The 23,502-nt window shown below is 44.8% G+C and overlaps 1 protein-coding gene across 1 annotated transcript in view; it reads right to left on the bottom strand.

Moving 5' to 3' along the window:
• Positions 1 to 23,502, bottom strand: part of LOC147884211 (uncharacterized) — an 81,942-nt gene that overhangs the window by 13,487 nt on the left and 44,953 nt on the right. The window contains exons 4-9 of the mRNA XM_087399155.1: positions 15,386 to 15,546; positions 15,131 to 15,224; positions 11,716 to 11,786; positions 11,449 to 11,555; positions 11,117 to 11,238; positions 9,806 to 9,894 (exon numbers count right to left, since the gene is read on the bottom strand). Of these exons, the coding sequence (XP_087255281.1) occupies positions 9,806 to 9,894; positions 11,117 to 11,238; positions 11,449 to 11,555; positions 11,716 to 11,786; positions 15,131 to 15,224; positions 15,386 to 15,546 (644 nt within the window). The remainder of the gene's footprint in view (positions 1 to 9,805; positions 9,895 to 11,116; positions 11,239 to 11,448; positions 11,556 to 11,715; positions 11,787 to 15,130; positions 15,225 to 15,385; positions 15,547 to 23,502) is intronic.

The raw sequence follows: 23,502 nt of genomic DNA, 5'->3' as shown, positions 1-23,502 counted from the left end.
AGATGAGCAGGAAGAATAATGCGGGCAGCAAGTCTTCAAATGCTTTGCAGGTACAGGATAGAGGCAGGACTCAGCAGAAGGGGAAATCTGCTAGTAAGTCCAAATCCCGCAGTCAGTCCCGTGGCAAAAAGGACATTGAATGCTTTTATTGTGGCAAGAAGGGACATGTGAAGTCGAAGTGCTTCAAGTTCATACGGGATCAGAAAGCCAAGAAGGCTGAATCACAGGATACAGGAAATGCAAGCAAAGGCAAAGGCAAGGCCACGCTAGTTGAGTTAGATGCAGTGAATGTTGCAGCAGAGGACAGTGACAGTGACATACATGATGTTTTATGCTCTTCTGCTGTAATAGCACATGCTGTGGTTATTGATGGCCATGACATGCACACCTGGCTCTTAGATTCAGGTGCCTCTTTTCATGTTACACCTCACAGGGAGTGGTTTACTTCCTATACAGGTACTCATGGAGTTGTTCATCTTGGGAACAACTATGCATGTCAGATTGCAGGGATTGGCAGTATTCAGATAGTATTTCCTGATGGACAGTCATTTATGCTTGATGGTGTTCGCCATGTGCCGGAAATCAAGAAAAATCTGATTAGCACTGGCTTATTGGATGACAGTGGTTACCACACCACATTTGGGGATTCCAAATGGGTGATTACTGATGGCCAGACAGTAGTGGCTGAGGGTTTTAAGAGTGATACCTTGTACCCTCTTTATGTTTCCAGCGTGGGTAATCATGTTGTTGCCATAACCGAGCTGCCAAAGGTTTCATTGTGGCATAGCCGGTTGGGACACATGTCTGTTAAAGGAATGAAAGAACTGTCACGTTTGGGTTATCTGCCGTCTCTTTCATTTTCAGATTTGCCTACTTGTGATCATTGTATTTTTGGCAAGCATTCTGTGACTCCTCATAAAAGGAGAACTCCCCAGAATAGAGCACCACTTGATCTAGTGCACACTGATTTGTGTGAGATGCCACAGTTATCACTAGGGGGTGCCAAATATTTTATTACTTTCATTGATGATGCCACACGCAAGGTGTGGGTCTATTTCTTGAAGCATAAGGGAGATGCCCTAGATGCTTTCAAGAGGTTTGTCGCTCAGGTTGAAAATCGGACAGGTCGTAGGCTGAAATGCCTCAGATCCGATAATGGGGGTGAGTATGTGTCACATGCTTTTGTGCAGTTTTGCCAAGCTAAGGGCATCAAACAGGAACTCACAGCCCCTCATAATGCATCTCAAAATGGTGCAAGTGAGCGGATGAATCGAACTGTTCAGGAAAAGGTTCGATGTATGTTGTCTTATGCTGCATTACCCCATGGCTTTTGGGCAGAAGCCGTGCAAACAGCAGTTCACATTATTAACAGGTCACCAAATAAGGCTTTGGAATTGAAAGTGCCAGAGGAGGTGTGGTCTGGCAAGCCACCCTCATATAAACACTTACGGGTATTTGGCTGCGAGTGCTTTGCTCATGTACGCAAAGATCTCCGCACCAAACTGGATCCAAAGTCTATCAGATGCATCTTTATGGGATATGGTGATGAAGGTGAAATGGGGTACAGATTATGGGATCCCGTTAAACGGAAGATTATACGCAGCAATGATGTCATCTTTAAAGAAGATTGTGTACACAAGGAACCCGTGCAACCTGTGGAATACAGGCGGGTTATTTATGATGATGTTGGACAGCAAAGAATGCCTATTTATATGCAGCAGCAGCCTGCTGCAGATCACCCTGTTCAAGAGGGTATACAGGCTGATATTCAGCCAGAAAATTTTGCCAATAATGCACCACTGGATGTGCCAACAGATGGGGCTGTAGAACAGCCAGGTACGGTGGTACAGCCACCTGTTATGCATGAAGAACAGGCTGGACAGCAGCCTAATCCGGAACAGTTTGTTAGGAGGAGCACCCGTGCACAACGGCCTCCTGCCAGGTTTGTTCCCGGAGCCAATAATGTGGCTGATTTTGTCATGCTGACAGATTGTGGTGAGCCTTCCAGCTTCAAGGAAGCTATGGGCAGAACAGAGAAAAAGAAGTGGGAGAAAGCCATGCAGTCAGAAATGGATTCTCTACTTCAGAATGATACATGGGACTTGGTGCAGTTACCTGCAGGCAGAAAAGTTTTGCCATGTAAGTGGGTTTACAAAGTCAAAGTGGATTCAAATGCTTTACCGAGGTATAAGGCCAGATTGGTTGCCAAGGGATTCAAGCAGGAGAAGGGCATTGACTTTGATGAGATCTTTTCCCCTGTAGTCAAGATGACTACTTTGAGAGCAGTGTTGGCTCTTGTTGCTCATGCTGACATGGATTTATGTCAGATGGATGTGAAGACAGCTTTTCTTCACGGAGATCTCCATGATGAGATCTATATGAGTCAGCCAGAGGGATATGCTGTTAAAGGGAAAGAGCAGCTTGTGTGTAGGCTCAAAAGGAGCTTGTATGGACTCAAGCAGGCGCCAAGAGAATGGTACAAGAAGTTTGATGCATTCATGCAGTCCCAAGGGTATCATAGGTGTGAGACCGATCATTGCTTGTACACCAAACGGGCAAAGGATGGCAGTTTGATGCTACTCATTCTATATGTGGATGACATGCTTATTGCCAGTAAATCTCAGCATGAGATTAGTGCTTTGAAGAAACAACTGCATAAGTCTTTTGACATGAAAGACTTGGGTGATGCAAATCATATTCTTGGCATGCGTATTACTCGTGACAGGTCCAAGGGACTTTTGTTTCTGTCACAGAAAGAGTACATTGACAAAGTACTGCAGAGGTTTAAAATGGAGGGGGGGAAGTCCATTAGTACCCCGTTGCCTCCACATTTAAAACTCAGCAGTAAGGACAGCCCCAAATCACATGATGATAAGGCTGAAATGGCCAAGGTTCCGTATGCATCTGCAGTTGGATCTTTGATGTATGCCATGGTTGCCACTCGTCCGGATATTGCTTTTGCGGTGGGAGTCATCAGCAGGTATATGGCAAATCCAGGCAAGCGGCATTGGGAAGCAGTGAAAGGTGTCTTGAGGTACCTCAAAGGTACCAAAGACTTGTGCATATGCTATGGTAGGCAGGATGCATTGGTGCATGGTTTTACAGACTCAGACTATGCAGGGAATGCAGATAACCGGAAGTCTACTACCGGTTATATTTTCACATTTGCAGGAGGTGCTATATCATGGGTGTCTCGGTTGCAGAAATGCGTTGCACTGTCAACCACAGAAGCTGAATATGTTGCAGCCACTGAGGCTTGCAAGGAAGCAATATGGCTTACTCGGCTGGTGGGAGATTTGGGCATTACAGGAGATATGCCAGTTTTGCATTGTGATAGTCAGAGTGCTATCATGTTGGCAAAGAATCCGGTTTTTCATCAGAAGACCAAGCACATAGAAGTGAAATATCATTTCATCAGGGAGGTACTGGAAGACAAGCGTCTTGAGCTTGTGAAAGTACATACTGATGATAATCCTGCAGATTTGCTCACTAAGAGCTTGCCTACAGAGCGGTTTGCACATTGCCGCCACATCATGGGATTAGGATGAGACCATTCTTATTTTATGGTCCTGTATACAGTAACTGTATATTGCTGTAATTTTTATTCTTTACTCCCCTTTAGGCACATTGGCCTTTAGGTGGGAGGTTGTTGGGGTTAAAGGCACATTGCCAACCCTTATATTAAAGAATTAAAGATAGGACACCTATGACTGTCTTAAGACAGTCATAGGGTAAACCTAATCCTAATAAAACTTAAGTGAGTTTGTGGTGTGGCTCACTCATCACTTCACACCCGCACTATTGTGTCTCTCTCACTCTCTCTCTCTCTTGCTCCCTTCCTTCACTCTTCCCCCTCTCAAGTTAGCCCTAAGGTTTTGTTATGTTGGCTCTCCCTTGAGCCTCCACACTTCAGTTTTGCAACAATCTATTACTCCATCTCGTTTTTCTCCATTGTGCTTCCATTTTGAGCTTCCATTGCTTCCAAGGACCAACACCCAATAGTGGTATCAAAGCATGTCGGAAATCCATTCCCTCAACCATTGACAGCTTTCCCAAGCTGTTTGGCAGCCTCTAGAGCTCTTATTCTTGCTGGTCTTGCTGGTTTTCACACTCCCATGAGTGTTTGAGACCTTTCCAAGCACTTATGTCGCGAAAAACCTCATTTTGTAGCGAGAAGACTGCACTTTGGAGCAAGTTTCGCGAAAGAAATTGTTTTTCGGTGCATTTTTCAACATGATGCAACAAAAAACGACCCACGCGAGCATTTACAGCATCTATACAGAATCCTAAACCTGTCCACACACACACACACATACAAAAGTACATGCACCAAAAATTGTACGAAAATCCATACATCTGTCAAAAATTGTACGAAAATCTGTACATCTGTCATAAAATTCCGTGCTTTTGTCCGGTTTGTCAAAATTTCAGTACATTCACTGCAGTACGAGCTGCCTCGGGGTGCATGCCAATCATTCCTCAGATTTTCCAGCATTTCGGAGCTGTCTCGAGCTGCGTGCCAGCATTTTGAAGCTGCTGCGAGCTGCGTGCCGGCGTTTGGAGCCATTTGGAGCTGCTGAATTGATCCAGAGACTTCTCTTTAAGCCTTTCCCTCCTCATTTGGCATCCCTTTGCCTTGGGCTGCGAGCTTCTCTCCATTGGATCTCTTTCTCTCCATTTCTGCGTGCTCTCCTCCTCATGGGAGCACTTCTTTTGCTGTAATTCTCATTTCCAGCCCTCATTTGCTCGCTTTCAGAGCCTGTCACTGCTGTACATCATTGGGTAAGTCGTCATTGCATTGGCTTTTTCCAATTTTTGCTTCATTTGCAGTTTGGAAAGGCCTCGTGTTGCCTTTGGGGATTTTTCTTGCAACAGGTACACCTTGGGACAACACAGTCTTTGGCAGACATAAGCTTTGAAGCTTGGGCAGTTTTTTGGCACTTAATTCTGAGAGGTTGCCTTTCTCTCATTTGCTTTGCCAGTTGGTGCATTTGCCTTGTATTTCAACACCATGTGTGGTGGCAAAGATGATTTGTGTGGTGGCAAAGATGATTTGTTTGGGCTGATTGGGGCCGATGACAAGCTTGATGGCACCAATTACCCCATGTGGTCATACATGATGGGACATGTTTTGGTTGCCAAGAATCTATGGCATATTGTTTCAAGTTCTGAGGCTAGGCCTACACGCACTGTTACTAGCGCCACACCTGCAGCATCTGCTTCTTCAGGTGATGGGTCTTCAGATGATGGTTGTACTGCTACAGCCAAGACTCCTACACCTCCTGCTCCAGGTGCTTTGCCTCCTTCACAGGAGTAAACTCAGTGGGATGGTCATGATGCCAAAGCACATGCCTTCATTGCTCTTTCAATGAAATGGGTTATTATCCCTTATATTCGGTCTTGCAAGACAGCTAAGCAAGCATGGGATCAGCTTGCATCTTTGTATCAGCGGCAGAATGAGGCGAGGGTTGCCTATCTCTGCAGGCAATTGAAAGATTTAAAGCTTAATGAGGGTGGTAACATGGATGCCTATCTCACTCATGTGAAGGATTTGAAAGAGCAGCTGGCCAACATTGATGAGATTATGCCTGATTCTTAGCTGGTTTCTAATACCCTTGATGGGTTGCCTGATTCATATCAAGGCTTTGCTACTACATTGAGGTTGGTTGTAGGAGGTGATGCCAATCATTTCTCATTTGACCAGCTTGTTGCTCTTCTTCTTCAAGAGGAGCAAAGTCGTGTGAATCGCAATGCTACTATGGCTAGTGATCAAGCATTTGCTGCCCATCATAAACACAAAGGTAAAGGCAAGGTTTCAGCTGAAAAGCCCTCTCATTCCCATGCTGATCATTCACATGGTGCCTCTTCTTCAGGGAATCACAAAAAGAAGAAGAGATGTAACTATTGCAGGAAACCTGCGCATGATATTTCTAAATGTAGGAAGTGCATAGCATCTGAAAAGAAAAAGAAAGAGTCTGATCTTGCAGTATCTGGTTCTTCTAGTGCACAAGATCGACATGAGTCCGCTAATTTCGCACAAGCCCACCATTGGGCTTTCTTGGTTACATGTCAGTATAATCCTGATGTTCACGATGCTTGTATGGCAGTTTCAGATGTTTGTGATGCTTGGTTCTTTGATAGTGGTGCTAGCAAGCACATCACTTCCTGCAGGAAGTTATTCAGCTCATTGGAGCTTACATCTAAGGGGGACAGTGTCACATGTGCCAATAATGCATCATATACCGTGAAAGGTATTGGGCAAGTTCCTCTTACTTTTGTCTCTAGTGGTATTGTCACTCTAGAGCATGTGCTTTATGTCCCAAGCATTCGTAAGAACCTCATTTCTATTTCAGCCATTGCTACATGTGGCTTTCAGGTTATTTTTGATGGTGTGAGGTGTGCAGTGTATGATGTTACACATACCTCTACCTTGGTTTTGACTGGCACATTGTCTAGCGGTCTTTACAGACTTGATGCTTATGACAGATGTTCAGATGATGATGCTGCACTTGCCAATGCACATGCCTTTGCTATTGATTCTACCATGGCAAATACTCATTTGTGACATGAGAGATTTGGACACCTCAATTTTGGAGCCCTGGTGAAGTTATATAAGGAAGATATGGTTGTGGATCTTCCCAAAATGCATATGCCTACCAAACATGTTTGTGAACCATGCTTACTTAAGATGCACCATGCTGTGTTTCCCAAGGATGGGAGAGTTGGTGCTTCACGTAAGCTTTATCTAGTTCATAGTGATGTTTATGGACCCATGAGGGTTGCAACTCTTGGGGGGTTCTACTATTTTGTTAATTTTATTGATGATTTCACCAGGTACACTTGGATTTTTGCATTTTGAAATCCAAGTCTGATGTTTCTTCATGCTTCAAGCACTTTATTGCCTTGGTTGAGAATGAGAGTGGGCTGCACATTGCTCACATTAATACAGACAGGGGGGGTGAATACATAGTTCACTTTTGGTGGGTCACCAGTTGAGATCGTATCCTCATACACTTACTTGGGGGTCATCTTCTCCAGCCCGATCTTCACGATGAGACCAGCAATGCAGGCCAGATTGAGTAGGGGATACGCCTCACTGGCTTGGCTAGAGAGACAATGCTTCCACTCCCACTTCCAGGACCATTGGACCAAGGCTCTTCTCTTTGACTCCTTGGTCCGACCAGCCGGTATGTATGGCAGCCCTTGTTGGGGACCTGACATGTCAGAGATAGAGTGGACACGGGTGGAGCGCCTGCAGATCCTCATGCTCTCACGGATGATCCGGGGGGAACCGTCTGTACCACATCACATCATTCAAGCCGAGTTTGGTGCTTCTCCACTCCAGCTAGATGAAACCTTTCAGACCATCACATATCTATACCGGGTTAGATCATATGGGGACTGCACATTAGGGAGACAAAGGTTGCCATGGTTGGCTCTCGATTCCTCCATGAGGTTGGCAACAGAGGGAGACGAGTGATGATGGTATGCACGGACTTACAGATGGTTTGTGAGACTAGGGTTTCACATCGATAGGATACCTCCTTTTCAGTACAGTTTAGATGCCCCTCTGGTACTCCCACCCACCATCCCGATCGGGCCACACCAACCAGGTCATTCGAGAGGATCTCCTGCAGCTACACACCTTTAGGACCTGGTTGGAGCCGAGGGAGCTTCCAGTGAGGCTGAGTTTCTATAGAGATTACTGTCTTCATATTTCAGAGGAGGGATTTATCACACCACCGAGGTACACTAAGCTTCATATGCCTCAGTCACTACGGGTCTCCATTGGACAATTTTAGGTATCATCACACCGCCTCCGCATAGAGAGCGGCAGAACAGAGGGGATCCCTAGGGAGCATCGCTTATGCATATTGTGCGACTGTCGAGATTGAGTCGGAGGAGCATTTTATTTTCAGGTGCCCAGTGTACTACGAGGTCCGAGGTCGCTACCACTGTCTCTTCAGAGACGGCTCCGGACTCCTTTCCAAATTCCTCGCCTACCCAGGTCACAGATGTCTCGCTGCCTTCATTCACGAGTAGGTCCGACACAGAGAGTACTTACTCAGGCGACGGGGCTTGGTCACATCATCAGACACCTCTCAGAGCAGGATCACAAAATTCTTCTCATTGAGTGACATTGATTGTCCAGTCTCTAGCCGCTGACGTGACAAAGACCCCGACCTGACGATCGCAGCACGATACACGAGACATCGAGGGGACAAACAGATCACTCTAGGGAACCTCCCATCATTGTTTAGACCCGGGATATGTCCCATGGGAGTCACGGTGGCTCTGGTCTTGCGTCGAGCCTCGTCTGGGAGACCGAGACGCACGGCACCCCTTGACAGGCGCCAGCGTCCCATCACCGGCTATGCACTAGCCAGGGCGACATGACACACAGAGGACTCCGCTCCGCTCCAGTTTCTCTCTTTTCATTGTTACATCAAAATGTATTTGATTATGTATGATCAGACTTAGGATTCAGCACGGGTGATGATGCTCGTTTCAATAGCTCCACCCTTACTGTGATTTGTATCAGGTTTTCTTTCAATCCCATGGACCCATCGGTCTTCCAAAGACTCTAATAAAATTTCTTTCTTTCTTTCTCATAGGCCCGCGAGGCCTCTTGCAAATGTTAATATATCTTTCTTTCTTTCTTTCTCTCTCACGAGATGAGATCAACCGTATCATACGGTTAGATCTCCTCCACCTCCATACATCTTGGACTTGGGGGGGGGGGGGGGGAAGCACAAGCTCAGGGATTCATTATCAGAGTATCTTGAGGACAGAGGAGTCTCACATGCACTGAGGATCGCCATTGGACAGATGCTAGTTTTGTCCCATCAGGTGAGGATTGAGCCGCAGAGATACCCAGAGAGCAATAGATCTGCCTGTTATGCACATTAGGGGTGGTTGAGACAGACGAGCATTTTCTTTGTGTCTGCCCCACCTACTATGAGAGCCGGGGGCGCTAATGATGTCTCTACCAGGAGGACAGCGGCTTCGGCCCACTCTCACGACTGATTGATGGAGATGTGCCGACATAGGGAGACACAATACTACGACAGATCAAAGAGCACCAAGAGGCAACTAGGCCACATGATATAGATGCTGACCGAGCACAGCGACACGTTACAAACTTCTATACATTTGAGTAAGCTCCAAGACAAAGCGGCGTAGAGGAGGTTGAGCTAGCTCATATGAAGGCAGCTTGGATTAGTGAAGAGAGTCGACACGGTGCCATCGAGAGAGGGACGCAAAGACCACACGCGAGACAGAGAGCACCCAGAGCACATTCTATTGAGGTCCAACCTATCACCACTTTCCTCAGGGGGAGACCGACAGAGACAAGGGGTCAATCTAGACATAGCTCACCGAGTTCAAAGATTGAGGAGACCGCGTCCCCCGCCACAACGTGAGACAGCTCAACAGACGCACATCCGAGATATCTTCACAGCTCACCAGAGAGCCACCATTGTGCCGGGCTTCGGTTTCTGAGTCCCAGCTCTCAGATTGACTCAGTTTCAGTTTCAGTTTCACTTTGTATTTCATTGTGATTATGCTAGAGCCCTTGAGCTCAGTAGATCAGCATAGATTAGTACTCATCAAGGGCCCTTTGCTCCAGCCCATTGAGGCTTGTATGAGTCTTCTTTTTGTGCACTTTGTCGCATGGGCCCGTGAGGCCTTCCGAGGACGTTAATGCATCTCTCTCTCTCTCTCTCTCTCTCTCTCTCTCTCTCTACGCGCACATGCAGACACATGCCATATGTCCCCTTGCATTCTCCTACAACAAATTACTTACTTTTGCAATAGCAAAAACGCTTGCAATGGTGTGATCCAACCCAGCATCTTCCCTCCAGCTCTGTGCTTTGATAGTCTTTTCTACACAGCCTGAAAACGATTGAAGACAACCATTAGCATAAGAAGAGATGTGTATTATTGAGAACACCAGAAATAGGCTAGCCATACTACATTGCATTTCAGAACAGTCGAGAAAAAGCAGCCTATACCATGAGTCCTAAGCCTGCAGTAGGATCTAGTCCTTGTCTAATATCAAAAGAACACCAGAACAAATTCTCATGAAGATAGTCCCACAAGTACGGCGGTGTTTCAAAAACTCAAGGTATGATAGTTCAAGAATTTGAGACGGCTCTAGAAACCAAACAACAAAGCAAAGACACTAAGGTGGACCTTTCAAATTCAGCATATTCTTCTTCTTCGCAAAAGAACCAGGTTGTGTACAATTTAAGATTGGTGTACAAATTGTGGACGCTACCTTGAGGAACTTACAAATTTGTCAATCCCATCTGTTTAGAGCATGATATAGATGCATGCCGGTTCAATGCTAGCTATACTACACAGGCACTGAGTACCAGAAACTTGCCAGGCACTGAGCAACTTCCAGACTCAACTCTTACTGGATGACTATACCCAAGGAAGATTCCCTTATCCTAAACATCTGATCTGCTAATTTCTACAGGTTTGCTACTTTTCACACACTCCTTCAGATCACAAAGTTGAGTCTGCTGCAACCAACAGGACATGGCAGTAGAGGGTTTTTGAAACTGTGGAATCACGACAGGCTAAAACTACCTCTGGCCAATCTCTGCCTTAAAAATAAGCATACCTCCTGTGGGCAGAGAAGCCTGGCCTGGATTGACATGGTTGGCTTGCTCTATAGATTAGAGAGGCATAAGCAGCTAAATAACCTGTGGACAGTTGCTGCCTTAACAACTCAATCACTTGTCTCATATAGGGAGATATTGGACTGTTCAGATAAGCCTTATACCAACTGATTTGATCATGACTATCCTCCATAGCCTGTCATCTTAGCAACCTACCTCGTTATCCAGAACCGTCATAGCGATCTAGCTGACTTGAAACAATCAATCAAAGGCAACTGCACTGACACTATGGGCTTCAAGCTCGGTACATGAAGAAGGGCAAACTAACTAGCAGCCAGTCCAAACGTGGCAAGTGAGGCTGCTGACACATCAGATGAGATACAAATCCATACGTATACACAGCCGAATAAACAACACACTATACAACTCCCAACATGTGAGACTCTGCAGACATTAATATCATGAAATTGTGGGGAAAGAGTTCAAACCAAAGTTGGCAGCTGTAGATATCAGTATATCAAAAACTGGAGAGCTCAGCTTCAAACCATTCTCTAAGAACTCCTGGGCCAGATTAAACATTAAGTCCAAATCTTCTTTTTCTTTGCACAGCCTGTCAAATGAAAACAGTAATATATAAGGAAATGCACAACAATTCAAAAGGGATTTCTACATCAAAATATGTTCCGAAGTGGATATACTACTGGAAAGGCATACAAATAGGTAAATTATACATGGGCAACACAGAATTCAGCAGACTCTGAAAAACACGACATCATATAATAAGTGCATGAATTACGAGTCCCTTCAGAAGGTTACAAACCTTATCATGATGTCAGCTGTCTTTGATACAGGCATCAATGAGTTGGCAGTCATTACTTTGAAGGTCTTCTGCATGAGATCCAAATCTTTCTCCTGCTTTGCATGACTCTATTCATAGGGCAGTAAACAAAAGCAAGCAAAACAAGTCCATCAAACCTTCAACAAGATCATCCAACTTCGGTTATGCAAATGCCACAAAGACAGTCCACTAAAATAATATGCCAAAAGATTAGACAAGTTAAGAAACAAAGTCAACTAAATCAGTTACCAAAAATAAATGAGCAGCTTCTAAGCATGGAGAAAGGCCATAAACATTGTGCTTCCAAAGAGCCTTCAACCCTGGAAGAAGGAAAAAAGAGAGTCAAAGATCCAAGTAGAACTGGCTCTTAGAAAAAGTAAAATCTTTGTCATATCAATCACAGCCACACAAGCTCTCACAACAATTATGACCAGTGCAAAGAACTGCCCTTTTTCCAACATGGGAAGCATGCAGAGAGGATATGCTTATCCTCGTCATTAGTGAGCTGATCTGATTCCAAAATAGATAATGCAATGGCATTTTCAGGGTTTTCACAAACAGCACTCATTTTATAGTCTAGGATAACACCTTTCTGATTTCAATCAGCAGATAAATCAGCTGCACGTGCACACAAGTGTGTGCACCACATGTAAAATACAGAGGAAAGAATGCACAGAAGATTTAATGTCCAATAAAATGTTCACATGCTGATACAAAGTAATAATGAAGGATCAAAAAAGTATTACATAGTTTACGGATGTACAGTTGCTAATCTAAAAAAAACAAGGTGCAAATTTCACTAGGCCTGCCAAAGGCCATGAGATGTGACAACTCTCTCTTCACACCTCACCCTTAGATTATGACAACCCTTAAAGCCCCTCTCACGTTACCCTTCTACCATAGCATTCTTTTAAGGCTGCTGCACAATTCACATAATAAGAGCTTAGAGAACCCAAAACAAACTCTAAGAATTTGTCTTTGGCACGCCAAAAAGCACTTGCAGTAGTTCATATCAAGCCCATATAGCACAATAATCTCAAAATACATATACCTAGATGAATCCAGGAACATTCCCAAACTCATCCTCTAAAAACACAACATAGTGCAGTTTCAATCTCACGAGAGTCACTCATAAGATTGAAAACCATAAACTCCATCACGCATAGCAAGGACTAGCTACTATGACATCCCCACTGACGTCATCAACACCCAACAGCGGGTGTAGTCCATAGTATAAAAGTATGCTCTCACACATACAAATCCACACACCCACACATACTTGAGCATCCATTTATACAAAGTCTTCGTACTGAGTTTCTGCCGGCACTCCGGAGGTGAAAGGCAAACTCAGCCATGACGAAGGCTAGCACTAAAGGAGAAGGCTAATCAAAAAGTAGTCCAAATCTCTTCATTCAAGCTACAACTGCTTGTGAAGTCTAAACGATTTCATTTTAGTCTCTCCCAAACGAGAATCTAAATCTAAATCTAGCTGATAGGGCAACGCACCATTTAAGATAGAAAAAATTATCGCAATACCAGCGGGCCGCAACTTGGATGAAAACTTCACAAGGTGAAATTTGCATGTCCGCTAATACGACAGAAGCATATACCTAGATGAATCCAGGAACATTCCCAAACTCATCCTCTAAAAACACAACATAGTGCAGTTTCAATCTCAAAATACAAGTTGAAATTTTACAGATTCAGCAACTCTCCCCACTGCTCCCCAAAACAAATAGCGTACTTTTCCAAGAAACACATGAGCAAGATATTCATCCCATCAATTGCACATGACTACAAGAGACACTTAACAAGCATCAACACAGTGGCATCATTCCCAGCAAAAAGAGAAGGAAACTATTTAACAAGTAACAAATCCAAAGAATGTTAAGTAAGCCGTTTCCCTTGCAGAAAGAACAAATTCTGGCTCTAGGTCTAAAAATAGCCACCTGAGTTCCTAAATAGCTTGCAATTTCCTGGATAATCCAAGGCTGTGGGAATTGTCGACAAAAAATCCTCCACATAGTACACCCCATCTTAGTACATGAGAAAATATGCCTTGAATGTGCCCAGCTACCTAACTGCCTAATGGTTCCAAAACCCTGCCTAATCTGCAGACAGAATCCATTCTACATATGTAAGCAGGAGTTAATCCATTGTATAAACTGCCATCTGCATCAATTCATTTTATAAGACTGAAAACCTATGTTCCAGATGAACAAAAGCAAGAGGAAATCTTGAATCCTTAGTTTTGATCCAAGGATGACCATACTAGGAGGACTACTAGACTTTTGGATTAATCTTTCAACTTCAATCTTGTAGCCATTCAGCTTCAGGGAGTAAGAATGTATAATCTCTAAAGGGCTTACCTAGTGTCTGACCTTGTGGTAGGCATTAAACCAAGGCGAAACACAAAGCTGGACTGAGGGCTCACATCATCAATTAACTACAAAACGTAGGATTTTCCAAGATATGATGATGACATCTAGGATGGTGTGTCCTGAAGTAAAGATGTCTAGGCAGTAAATAAGAGCAAAGCAGGAGCCTCGAGGTGTCGCTATTCAAAAACACAATCCCAACCTCATCCTCTAAAAACACAACATAGTGCAGTTTCAATCTCACGATAGTCACTCATAAGATTGAAAACCATAAACTCCATCACGCATAGCAGGGACTAGCTACTATGACATCCCCACTGACGTCATCAGTGCCCAGTAGTGGGTGTAGACCATAGTATAAAAGTATGCTCTCACACATACAAATCCACACACCCACACATACTTGAGCATCCATTTATATAAAGTCTTCATACTGAGTTTCTGTCGGCGATCCGGAGGTGAAGGTCAAACTCAGCCATGACGAAGGCTAGCACTAAAGGAGATGGCTAATCAAAAAGTTGTCCTGCTCATGTGCTCTCACACTCTTATTCTACATCATATCATTAATGTCATCCCCGTTTTCCTTGGGATGTGACGGTGCACCAACACTTTCCATATTAAAAACTGTTTTATGGTATCAGTGCACCTGACTGACAACATCATAGCTCTTACACTTAAAATTGCTGTGGCACAAAATTCTTATCAGCTACCACATCACTCCAAATTGCATTTAAGTGTTACCATGATTGCATTGCTAGATATACATTTTGGATAATATTTTTACATGTCTCTCATTATCGTGCATTGGACAACAGAGTATACGATATGCTCATGCAAATCCCTTCATTGTTCTAGAAGCCATGTTTATAGATTTTACAAGAGATTACCAATCCTGAATAATGTTGACATTACCATACCCTTGAAAGTTGCACATTCCAATAAGCTGCCAAGCCAGTTTGTCACATTTGGGAAAAGAACATGCAACATGCCAAGGCAGCCAAGTTGTCTTTAGACACTTCATTGGCGAAAAACATACACAAACCTGTACCTGGGACAATGAGATCCCTAGAAAAAGATGGTCTCCTACCAACCTTTCTTTTCCACACCCCAAGAAGAAAGAGAAGACATTGCAAGTACAGAAATTATGAGAGTCCATAGGAAAAGAAGGCATCCTATCGCATAAGCAATTATGCTGCGTACAAAAGCAAGTGCAGTTATGGTACATACATTAAAACAATGATATAGACATGACAATGGATAGAAGTAATGTTCAAAAGTAGACATACCTAAATCATAAGCCCTAGTCTGCAAACTTGCCAGGACTACCAATGTAGATACGTTTGCACTGTAGTTCTGCCTCACTCGTGCCTTCGAAGATCTCTACAGAAACAAGGAAAGGCAACCTCAAAGGACAATATAGGCCTTTATTTTTCTGTTTAGACTAAGAAATAATAAGCATTCTGCTGCTGATCCAAGTGAAATTACTGCCATTCAACAATGCCAAGCCGGCCATACTCTTGCTTAACAAGCTTGAAATTTACATAGATACGATAACCGCGCAGCACTTGAAAAGCCAACGCCACATCTTCAGGAACTTTACACTGTTCTAAGAGCGTACGTAGCAGTGAAAAAGGGACTGTCCTCTTTCCCTCAATTTCTCCTCTGATCTTCTTATGGAGATCTTGAATCTCTAGGCTACAACCTGCATCAAGAGCTACAATGCTTAAATATTCCACTGGATCCCAGATCCAATATGACAAAACCAATAAAATGACTACCAGAAAAGACTTCAATGAAAAAGAAACAAACTTTGAAATGGCTATTCTAAACAACAAATCTAAAAGATTAACGACCACTCCTCTCCAAAGCTTCACAGCAATACCTACATGCTGGGAGAAATAGAAAAACATGCAAGTCCATCTCTTCCTATGGAATGTCCATAGACACTCTCAAATGAAAATGGCTCATCTGCATCATAAGAGTGCTCATACAGCCCACATCTGCATGCTTTCTAGCATTTCTTGTACCAGCCTATGTCCTACTAGGTAGAGGGGCTGAGAACTTACTCTCCTGAAAAGGACAGATCAGCGAAAGTGGAACTATTCTAGCTTGTTTCCCGGCTGCTCTCTCTTCCTGTGGTGCTTCCTCCCTCTCAGTCTGCAAGGGGCTGATTTTGAGGCTCATTTTCTGCCTTAACATGCAATTCATTAGGCATCACAAGTGGCTGGTCTTCATGGACCTCTGCACCCAATGGAAGTAAACCCTCAAACTTATCCTGTGATTTATTGGTTATTTGACTACTGAATTCAGCAAGTGGCTGAGGTGAATTCTGTGCAAAAACATATTGTTGTCAGAGATTCTCTGCTTGCATTGATCAAAGAGATGGTATCCCTTGCTACCATTGCTGTAACCCACAAATATGCACTTGACAAACTTGTCACCTAGTTTGCCTCTCGTTTGTGAAGGCACGAGCAAGGCTACCAAAAGTCCTATGATAGTCAACCTTAAGGCTTTCTGTCATGCTGGGTCAAATGGAGTGATGGCCTTCAAAGCCCTTGTAGGGCATTTGTTCAGAATGTGTGCTACACACATGATGGCCTTAAGCCAAAACTTGTGAGGTAGATGTTTTCTCTTTACCATGCATCTTGCCATCTCCATCCAGGTCTTGTTCTTCCTTTCAGCAACACGTTCATTGCTGGTATATATGGCATAGTACACTCATACCCCCTTTTCTGCCAAGTTCGCTCCCCACTTCATGAAATTCTTTCGAAGTCCAGTAATGGACCAATGACCTGCAGCCACACCCCTTGCATAGATGATTAAGTGACTGAAAGAACGATCTGGGATGAAGAAGCACCCGTGATCAACGTCAAGGTCCGAAACCACACGGTGAAGGGAGTAGTAGTCGACACAGGCTGGAATGTTAACGTCATCTTGGTTGAAGAATGAAAGCACTAAAGCGAAAGATCTTAAATCCCTTACCATCCGATAGCGGATCAAAGGCTGGTCATGCCAGTCAGCATGCTAAAGGGCATCTACATCAAATTCATTGAAGCCTCCATCACTGTGATCTTTATTGTGGTCAAGATGGAGAGTGTAGTAGGGCACTGTTGGAGGTCAACATCTCCTGATGTCACCTATAGAGAGAGGGCCTTGCTTGTGGGTGTGCCCGCCCAATGAGTGAGGCTAGGTTAGATGAGTGAGGGCCAATGTTGTGGGTGTGCCCGCCCCTCTTGTGAGGTTAGGTAGAGTAGGGTTGGCACGGTTCATGGCATGGGTTGGGGCCCTCTGGGTCTGTTGGCAGGATAGCCCATGCTGGAGGGGTTGCTGCCCACGTGCTAGGCTGTTCAGGGCCTTCCTGAGGCCTGCTTTGCTGCCGCGTGGAAGCCCCTTCTGAGGTGCCCTGGATAGGCTCTTGTAGGGACCAGTTATGGCCACCCTTTGGGGCAGATAGCCCGACCTGCTGGTCGGCTATCTAGCAGAGGTGGGCCAACCTCTTGGTCAGCCACCTAGGCTGGAGCACAGCCCCTTATAGGGCAGATGGAGGCCAGCCCCTAGAGGGCTTGATATAGGGGCCAGGAGGAACAGTCGGCCATGCAGCAGATGGGGGTCGTTGTTGGAGATATCATAGCCAAAGAGTGTGTTGGTGTGTAGTACTAGGTGATCTAGTACTAGTCTATGTGTGTGTGTCATGTGTGAGTGCCACGTGTCATCATGGGACTTATCCCATATGCACTAGGTGCTAGTATATGAGGCTTGTACTTCACTTGCCTTGTCATACTTGATGAATGAATGAGAGCCTTTCATTATGTCTTCATTTGTGCATCATTTCCTCACTCTCACTCTCTCTCTCTCTCTCTCCACCATGTTTCAAACATGGTATCAAAGCCACCTTCCATAGCTGCCACATCATCCTAGCCCTGGCCCTAATTCAAAACCCTAATACAGTTTTAGCCTCCATTTCTGTAGCTGCCTCAGCCCTAACCCATTTCGCCTCAGCTCTGTTGGGGTAAAGGCACTGGCCACCCTATGTAAATAGTACTTTATGTTGTACTTTAGTATAGGACACTTAAGTACACTAAGTACACATTTGTACTTAGATGTACTTAAGGGTTACTACCTTATCCATAATATATATATGTGTGTACTTGGGGAGGTACCACTCACTCATTGTGATTATCCCCACTATTGTGTGTGAGTGTGTCTCCTTCACTCCCTACTCCAAATCCCTCTCCCTCTCAATCTCTCAACTGGTATCAGAGCCAACGGGCTCTCTCTCCCTCTGCCTCCACTCCCATCTCTCCCTAGCCTACCCCTTCCGTACGGACAGGTCCGTACGGCCGTACGTCGTCCGTACAGCCGTACGGACGGATCGCGCAAGGCAGGGCTGCAGGTCGCAGGCGGCGCAAGGCGAGGCTGCAAAGCTGCAAGGCAGCTGCAAGGCGCGGCGCAAGGCGGGGCTACAGCGCGCAGGCTGCAAGGCGGGCTGCAAGGGCGCAAGGCGTGGGCTGCAGGCCAGGGCTTCAAGGCGCGAGAGCGGGCTGCAAAGGCGCAGCTGCAAGGGCTTCAAGGCGCGAGAGCGGGCTGCAAAGGCGCAGCTGCAAGGGCTGCAAGGGTGCAAGCGCGCAGGCTGCAAGGTCGAGGGCGCGGGCGCCGTACGGACACATCCGCACGGCCGTACGTCGTCCGTACAGCCGTACGGACGGGCGAGGCTGCAAAACTGCAAGTAAGCAGCAACAGAAGGCTTCGTCGACCCCCCCTCTCCTCTCACCCCTTTTCTCTCGAAATCTGGAACATCCATCGAGGAAAATTTCTTCACTGTTCATCTGTTTTCCACGGGAAAACACCTCTTTCCCATTGGCATTTGAGCCAGGTACTTTGTAATTCACATTGTACTTTCAGTTTCTGCCCTTTCATTTTTTTTTTCGTACCTCGTACTGCAAATTTGCACGTACAGGTGTTCTACTTGGGGCAGGGCTTTCACTCGCACTGAGGCTTAGCTTATGCCGCAAACAGTGTCGAGACAGGTCTATCACTTAGCCAGTGATTGTATGTCAGTGGTGGCGCTGATTGTATGCATTGGACAGATCTGTACTTGATACTTGCAGTGTATGCCTTGTTGAATGCAACTCAATGGATTTGCAGTCAAACGCCTTGTGAGCAGTAGTAGTTGATGCCATTTACTGTGTTAATGCACGGAATGTGCTGTCAATTCAAGGGGCTTTTGATGCTATTATGCTTGGGACAAATGCTTTAGCTTGTTGCTGAAAGTACAATCACTTTTGGTACAGATTTGGTCGATTTTGACCAAGTTTGACTTTAGTCAAATTTGGGGCTTTTGTAGCCTGACCGGCAATCTGTCAAGTGGGAGCACTCTACATGCATCAGGCTATCTCGTGGAGCACTACTATGCTTTGAAAGTGCAAATTTGACTTACAGTGTTTTTTGGTCAAAGGTCAATCTTTTTAATTGGAGGTCAAATCTCTGATTTTCTTCATGCATTCAAAGGGCTTTTGAGCAATCTCACTTCCAAACTGTGAATTCAGTTGGGGGGGAAGTTTCTGGAGCATATGGAGGTCTAAAATCAGAGATCTTCATCCACAATCAGAGATTCACTGTTTTTTGACAGTCCGGGACTGTCAAACAGCAAGTTTGACCAGATTTGACTGTCAAAAAAAAAAAAAAAAGTCAAAAAGTACTGCTATCTTTTAAGAAAACAGTTCTGGGATTTTTCAGGAGCACTTTGAAGCAGCTGTACCGCACTTTCGCCAGCAGACCAGACAACAACAGCTTGCTGTACTGTTTCTGCAGCAAGTGGGAGAAAGACTTTCAGTTGGTTTTATGCCACTGAAACAGTACCAAGTTCATTTTCTGATCGTACTTCCGCTGCGGGGGAATTTTCTTGGAGTAACTAGTGCTTAATTGCACGACTACAGGGAGTCAAACTCTATTTTCTTTACCATGAGTTCCAGCAGCGACGTGTCGTCCTTGTTTCAGATAAAGAAGCTCGAAGGAGCTAAAAACTACGACATATGGAGGACACAGTGCTACAATGTGTTGATGCAGAAGGACCAGTACAAACCTATAAAGGAGAAGGGTGTTAAGCCCTCCAACATTACTGATGAGCAGTGGGAGAAGATGGACGGCTTGGCCAGGTCGACCATTATGCTTACAGTTGTTGATTCACTGGTTGTAGGCATCAGGGATGAACCTACTGCGTGGAAAATGTGGCAATGCCTTGAGGATACTTATGCCAAGAAAAGTGCCACGGGAAAAGCTTACTGGCTGAAAAAGCTTGTTGGTCTTCAAATGAAGGAGGGGACAGCTATGTCCACTCATATTATTGAGTTTAACAGCATATTCAGCCAGGTGATCAACCAGGGGTTGAAGCTCGATGATGAGCTGAAAGCTACACTCATCTTATGTTCTCTACCTGAGTCATGGGACACATTCAGGACTTCTACCAGCAACTCAAATGTCATTCTGTTATTTGCAGATGTGGAGAGTGCTCTTCTACAGGAAGAGATGAACAGAAAGAACAATGCTATTGGGAAGTCAAATGCTTTGAATGCACGCAGCAGGTCCAAAACACGTGGAAAAGACAGAGAAAGAGAGAGGAGCAAGTCCCGCTCTAAAAGTGATCTTGTCTGCAATTATTGTGGCAAGAAGGGACATATTGAGAAAAAGTGTTTTCAAAAGAAGAATGACCAGAGAGCCAAAGAAGGCAAGGCTCAAGGCAAGTCTAAGGGCAAAGAAAAAGAGGAGCTGAATGTTACTTATGTTAGTGACAGTGACAGTGGACGTGAGATATGTTTCACCTCTTCACTGGAGGCTCATACACTTCATGCTGGTGATGGATCGGATATGTTTTCCTGGATTATAGATTCAGGTGCTTCCTTTCATGTGACATCCTACAGAGATCTGTTTGTCAGATATGCAGGAGGGCAGAAGGGAGTTGTCTTTCTTGGTGATAACCATGCATGTTCTATCATTGGTATAGGTGATGTCAGGCTTGTTCTTGAAAATGGCCAGCAGTTAATGCTTAAAGGGGTCAGGCATGTTCCTGAGGTGAAGAAGAACTTGATTTCCACAGGGTTGTTGGATGATGATGGTTATCATACCACCTTTGGTAATCAGAAATGGAAAATCAGCAAAGGGGCAATGGCTATTGCCAGGGGTCCTAAGGTTGATACTTTGTACTCACTTCATGCTGGACATTGTCCGCATTCTGATGTAAATGCCACCGAGCTGCCAAAGATTTCATTGTGGCATAGCCGGCTTGGCCATATGAGTATTAAGGGAATGGAGCAATTGGCTCACTTTGGTTACTTGCCGAGTCTAAAATATTCAGATTTGCAGAAATGTGAATTTTGTCTCTACGGTCGTCAAGTACAAATACCTCATAAGAGAAGGTCAGATCAGAAATTACAGCTCTTGGAGCTAGTACATACAGATGTGTGTGAGATGCCTACACTCTCTTTAGGAGGTTCAAAGTACATTCTGTCATTCATAGATGACGCCACCCGCACAGTGTGTGGGTTTACACTCTCAGGAAGAAGAGTGATACTTTCAAGGCTTTCACTAAGTTTGTTGCACTGGTCGAAAATGAGACAGGCAAAAAACTGAAAGCCTTACGATCTGACAATGGTGGAGAGTATTTGTCCAAAGAATTTCAAGAATTCTGTGAGGCAAAGGGTATTCAAAGGGTGTTGTCTGCACCATATGATCCTCCACAGAATGGTACAGCTGAAAAAATGTTCAGGACCATTCAAGAGAAAGTCAGATCCATGTTGTCACATGCTGCATTGCCCCACACATTTTGGGCTGAAGCTGTAAAGACAGCTGTGCACCTTATTAACAGGTCACCAAACAAGAGACTATGTGGTGGTGTGCCTGAACAGGCATGGACGGGCAAGCCTCCGTCTTACAAACACCTACGGGTCTTTGGTTGTGTCGCGTATGTGCATGTACGCAGGGAGGACAGAACTAAACTGGATCCAAAGTCTCTTAAATGCATATTCCTAGGTTACGGTGACAAAGGTGAGATGGGCTACAGGATTTGGGATCCCAAGAACAGAAAACTTATACGCAGCAATGATGTCGTGTTTGATGAAACCATCATGTTCAAGGAACCTGTTGTACAGCAGGAACCTTTAAAAGTAACTATTGATGATGACAGGCATCATGGGCAACACAGACAGGCTGTAAATCAGCCACAACAGCAGCATAATCAGCCATTAAATGATGCTGCAGCAGATCCTAATGGACAGCCAGTTATGGCAGAAAACATCCCAATGGATGAGTCACAGTTAGGTGATCTTCCTGACATGCAAATGCAGCCAGGAATCATGGAACAGCCACCTTATCTGGGTGATGAACAGGCTGGACAGCCAGCTCAAGATGAGGGTCTTTGGGTTAGAAGGTCAACCAGACAGACGCGGCAGCCAGAAAGATTTGTTCCAGGCATTGATTATTTGATGCTCACTGATTGTGGAGAGCCTTCATGCTACAGAGAGGCTAGGCAGAGGGCAGACAAGGTTCAATGGGATCTTGCTATGAAGTCTGAAATGGACAGTCTTCACAAGAATGGCACTTGGGAATTGGTACCCTTGCCTACTGGTAAGAAGGTACTGCCATGCAAATGGGTTTATAGACTTAAAGTCACACCTGGTGAAAAGCCAAGGCATAAAGCCAGACTGGTTGCCAAAAAGTTCAAGCAGGAATATGGTGTTGACTTTGAGGAGATATTCTCTCCCGTTGTCAAGATGACAACACTCAGAACTGTATTAGCATTGGTTGCACATGCAGATATGGATTTGGTCCAAATGGATGTCAAAACAGCATTTCTTCATGGTGATTTACATGAGGAAATTTTTATGCAGCAACCAGAGGGTTTTACAGTGAAGGGCAAAGAGAAGCTTGTATGCAGACTGAAGAAAAGTCTTTATGGTCTAAAGCAGGCACCCAGGGAATGGTATCATAAGTTTGATACATTCATGCGAACCCAGGGTTACAGGAGAAGTGACATTGATCACTGCTTGTATACCAAGAAAGCTTCAGATGGCAGTTTACTTATCCTCATTTTGTATGTGGATGACATGTTAATTGCTGGAAAATCTCATAAGGAGATGAATGCCTTGAAAAAGAGATTGCACCAGACCTTTGATATGAAGGATCTTGGTGATGCCAACCATATTTGGGTATGCGGATACTTCGGGATAGGGAAAAGCAGTTGCTATACTTGTCTCAGAAGGAATACATTGGCAAGGTCTTGCAGAGATTTCACATGGAGGGGGGGAAGAGTATTGGTACTCCATTACCTCCTTATGTGAAAATCAGTGCTTTGGACAGCCCTCAGACAGATGCTGAGAGAGCTGAGATGTCAAAGATTCCGTATGCATCAGCGTGTGGTAGTCTCATGTATGCTATGGTTGCAACCAGGCCCGATATTGCGTTTGCAGTGGGAGTGGTTAGCAGATACATGGCTAAACCTGGCAAGAAGCATTGGAATGCAGTGAAAGGTGTCATGAGATACCTGAAGGGTACACAGGACTTGTGTATATGTTTCGGCAGTCAAGATGCAAAAGTGCAGGGTTATACAGACTCTGATTATGCCGGTCACCCTGATACCCGGAAGTCTACTACCGGCTATGTTTTC

This window comes from Dipteris shenzhenensis, chromosome 27, assembly GCF_047967505.1.
Source record: "Dipteris shenzhenensis isolate YYH24624 ecotype China chromosome 27, Dip_SZ_1.0, whole genome shotgun sequence".
Classification (NCBI taxonomy): domain Eukaryota; kingdom Viridiplantae; phylum Streptophyta; class Polypodiopsida; order Gleicheniales; family Dipteridaceae; genus Dipteris; species Dipteris shenzhenensis.
Note: the sequence above shows the minus strand (reverse complement) of the source record. Positions and strands in the feature narration are given on the sequence as shown.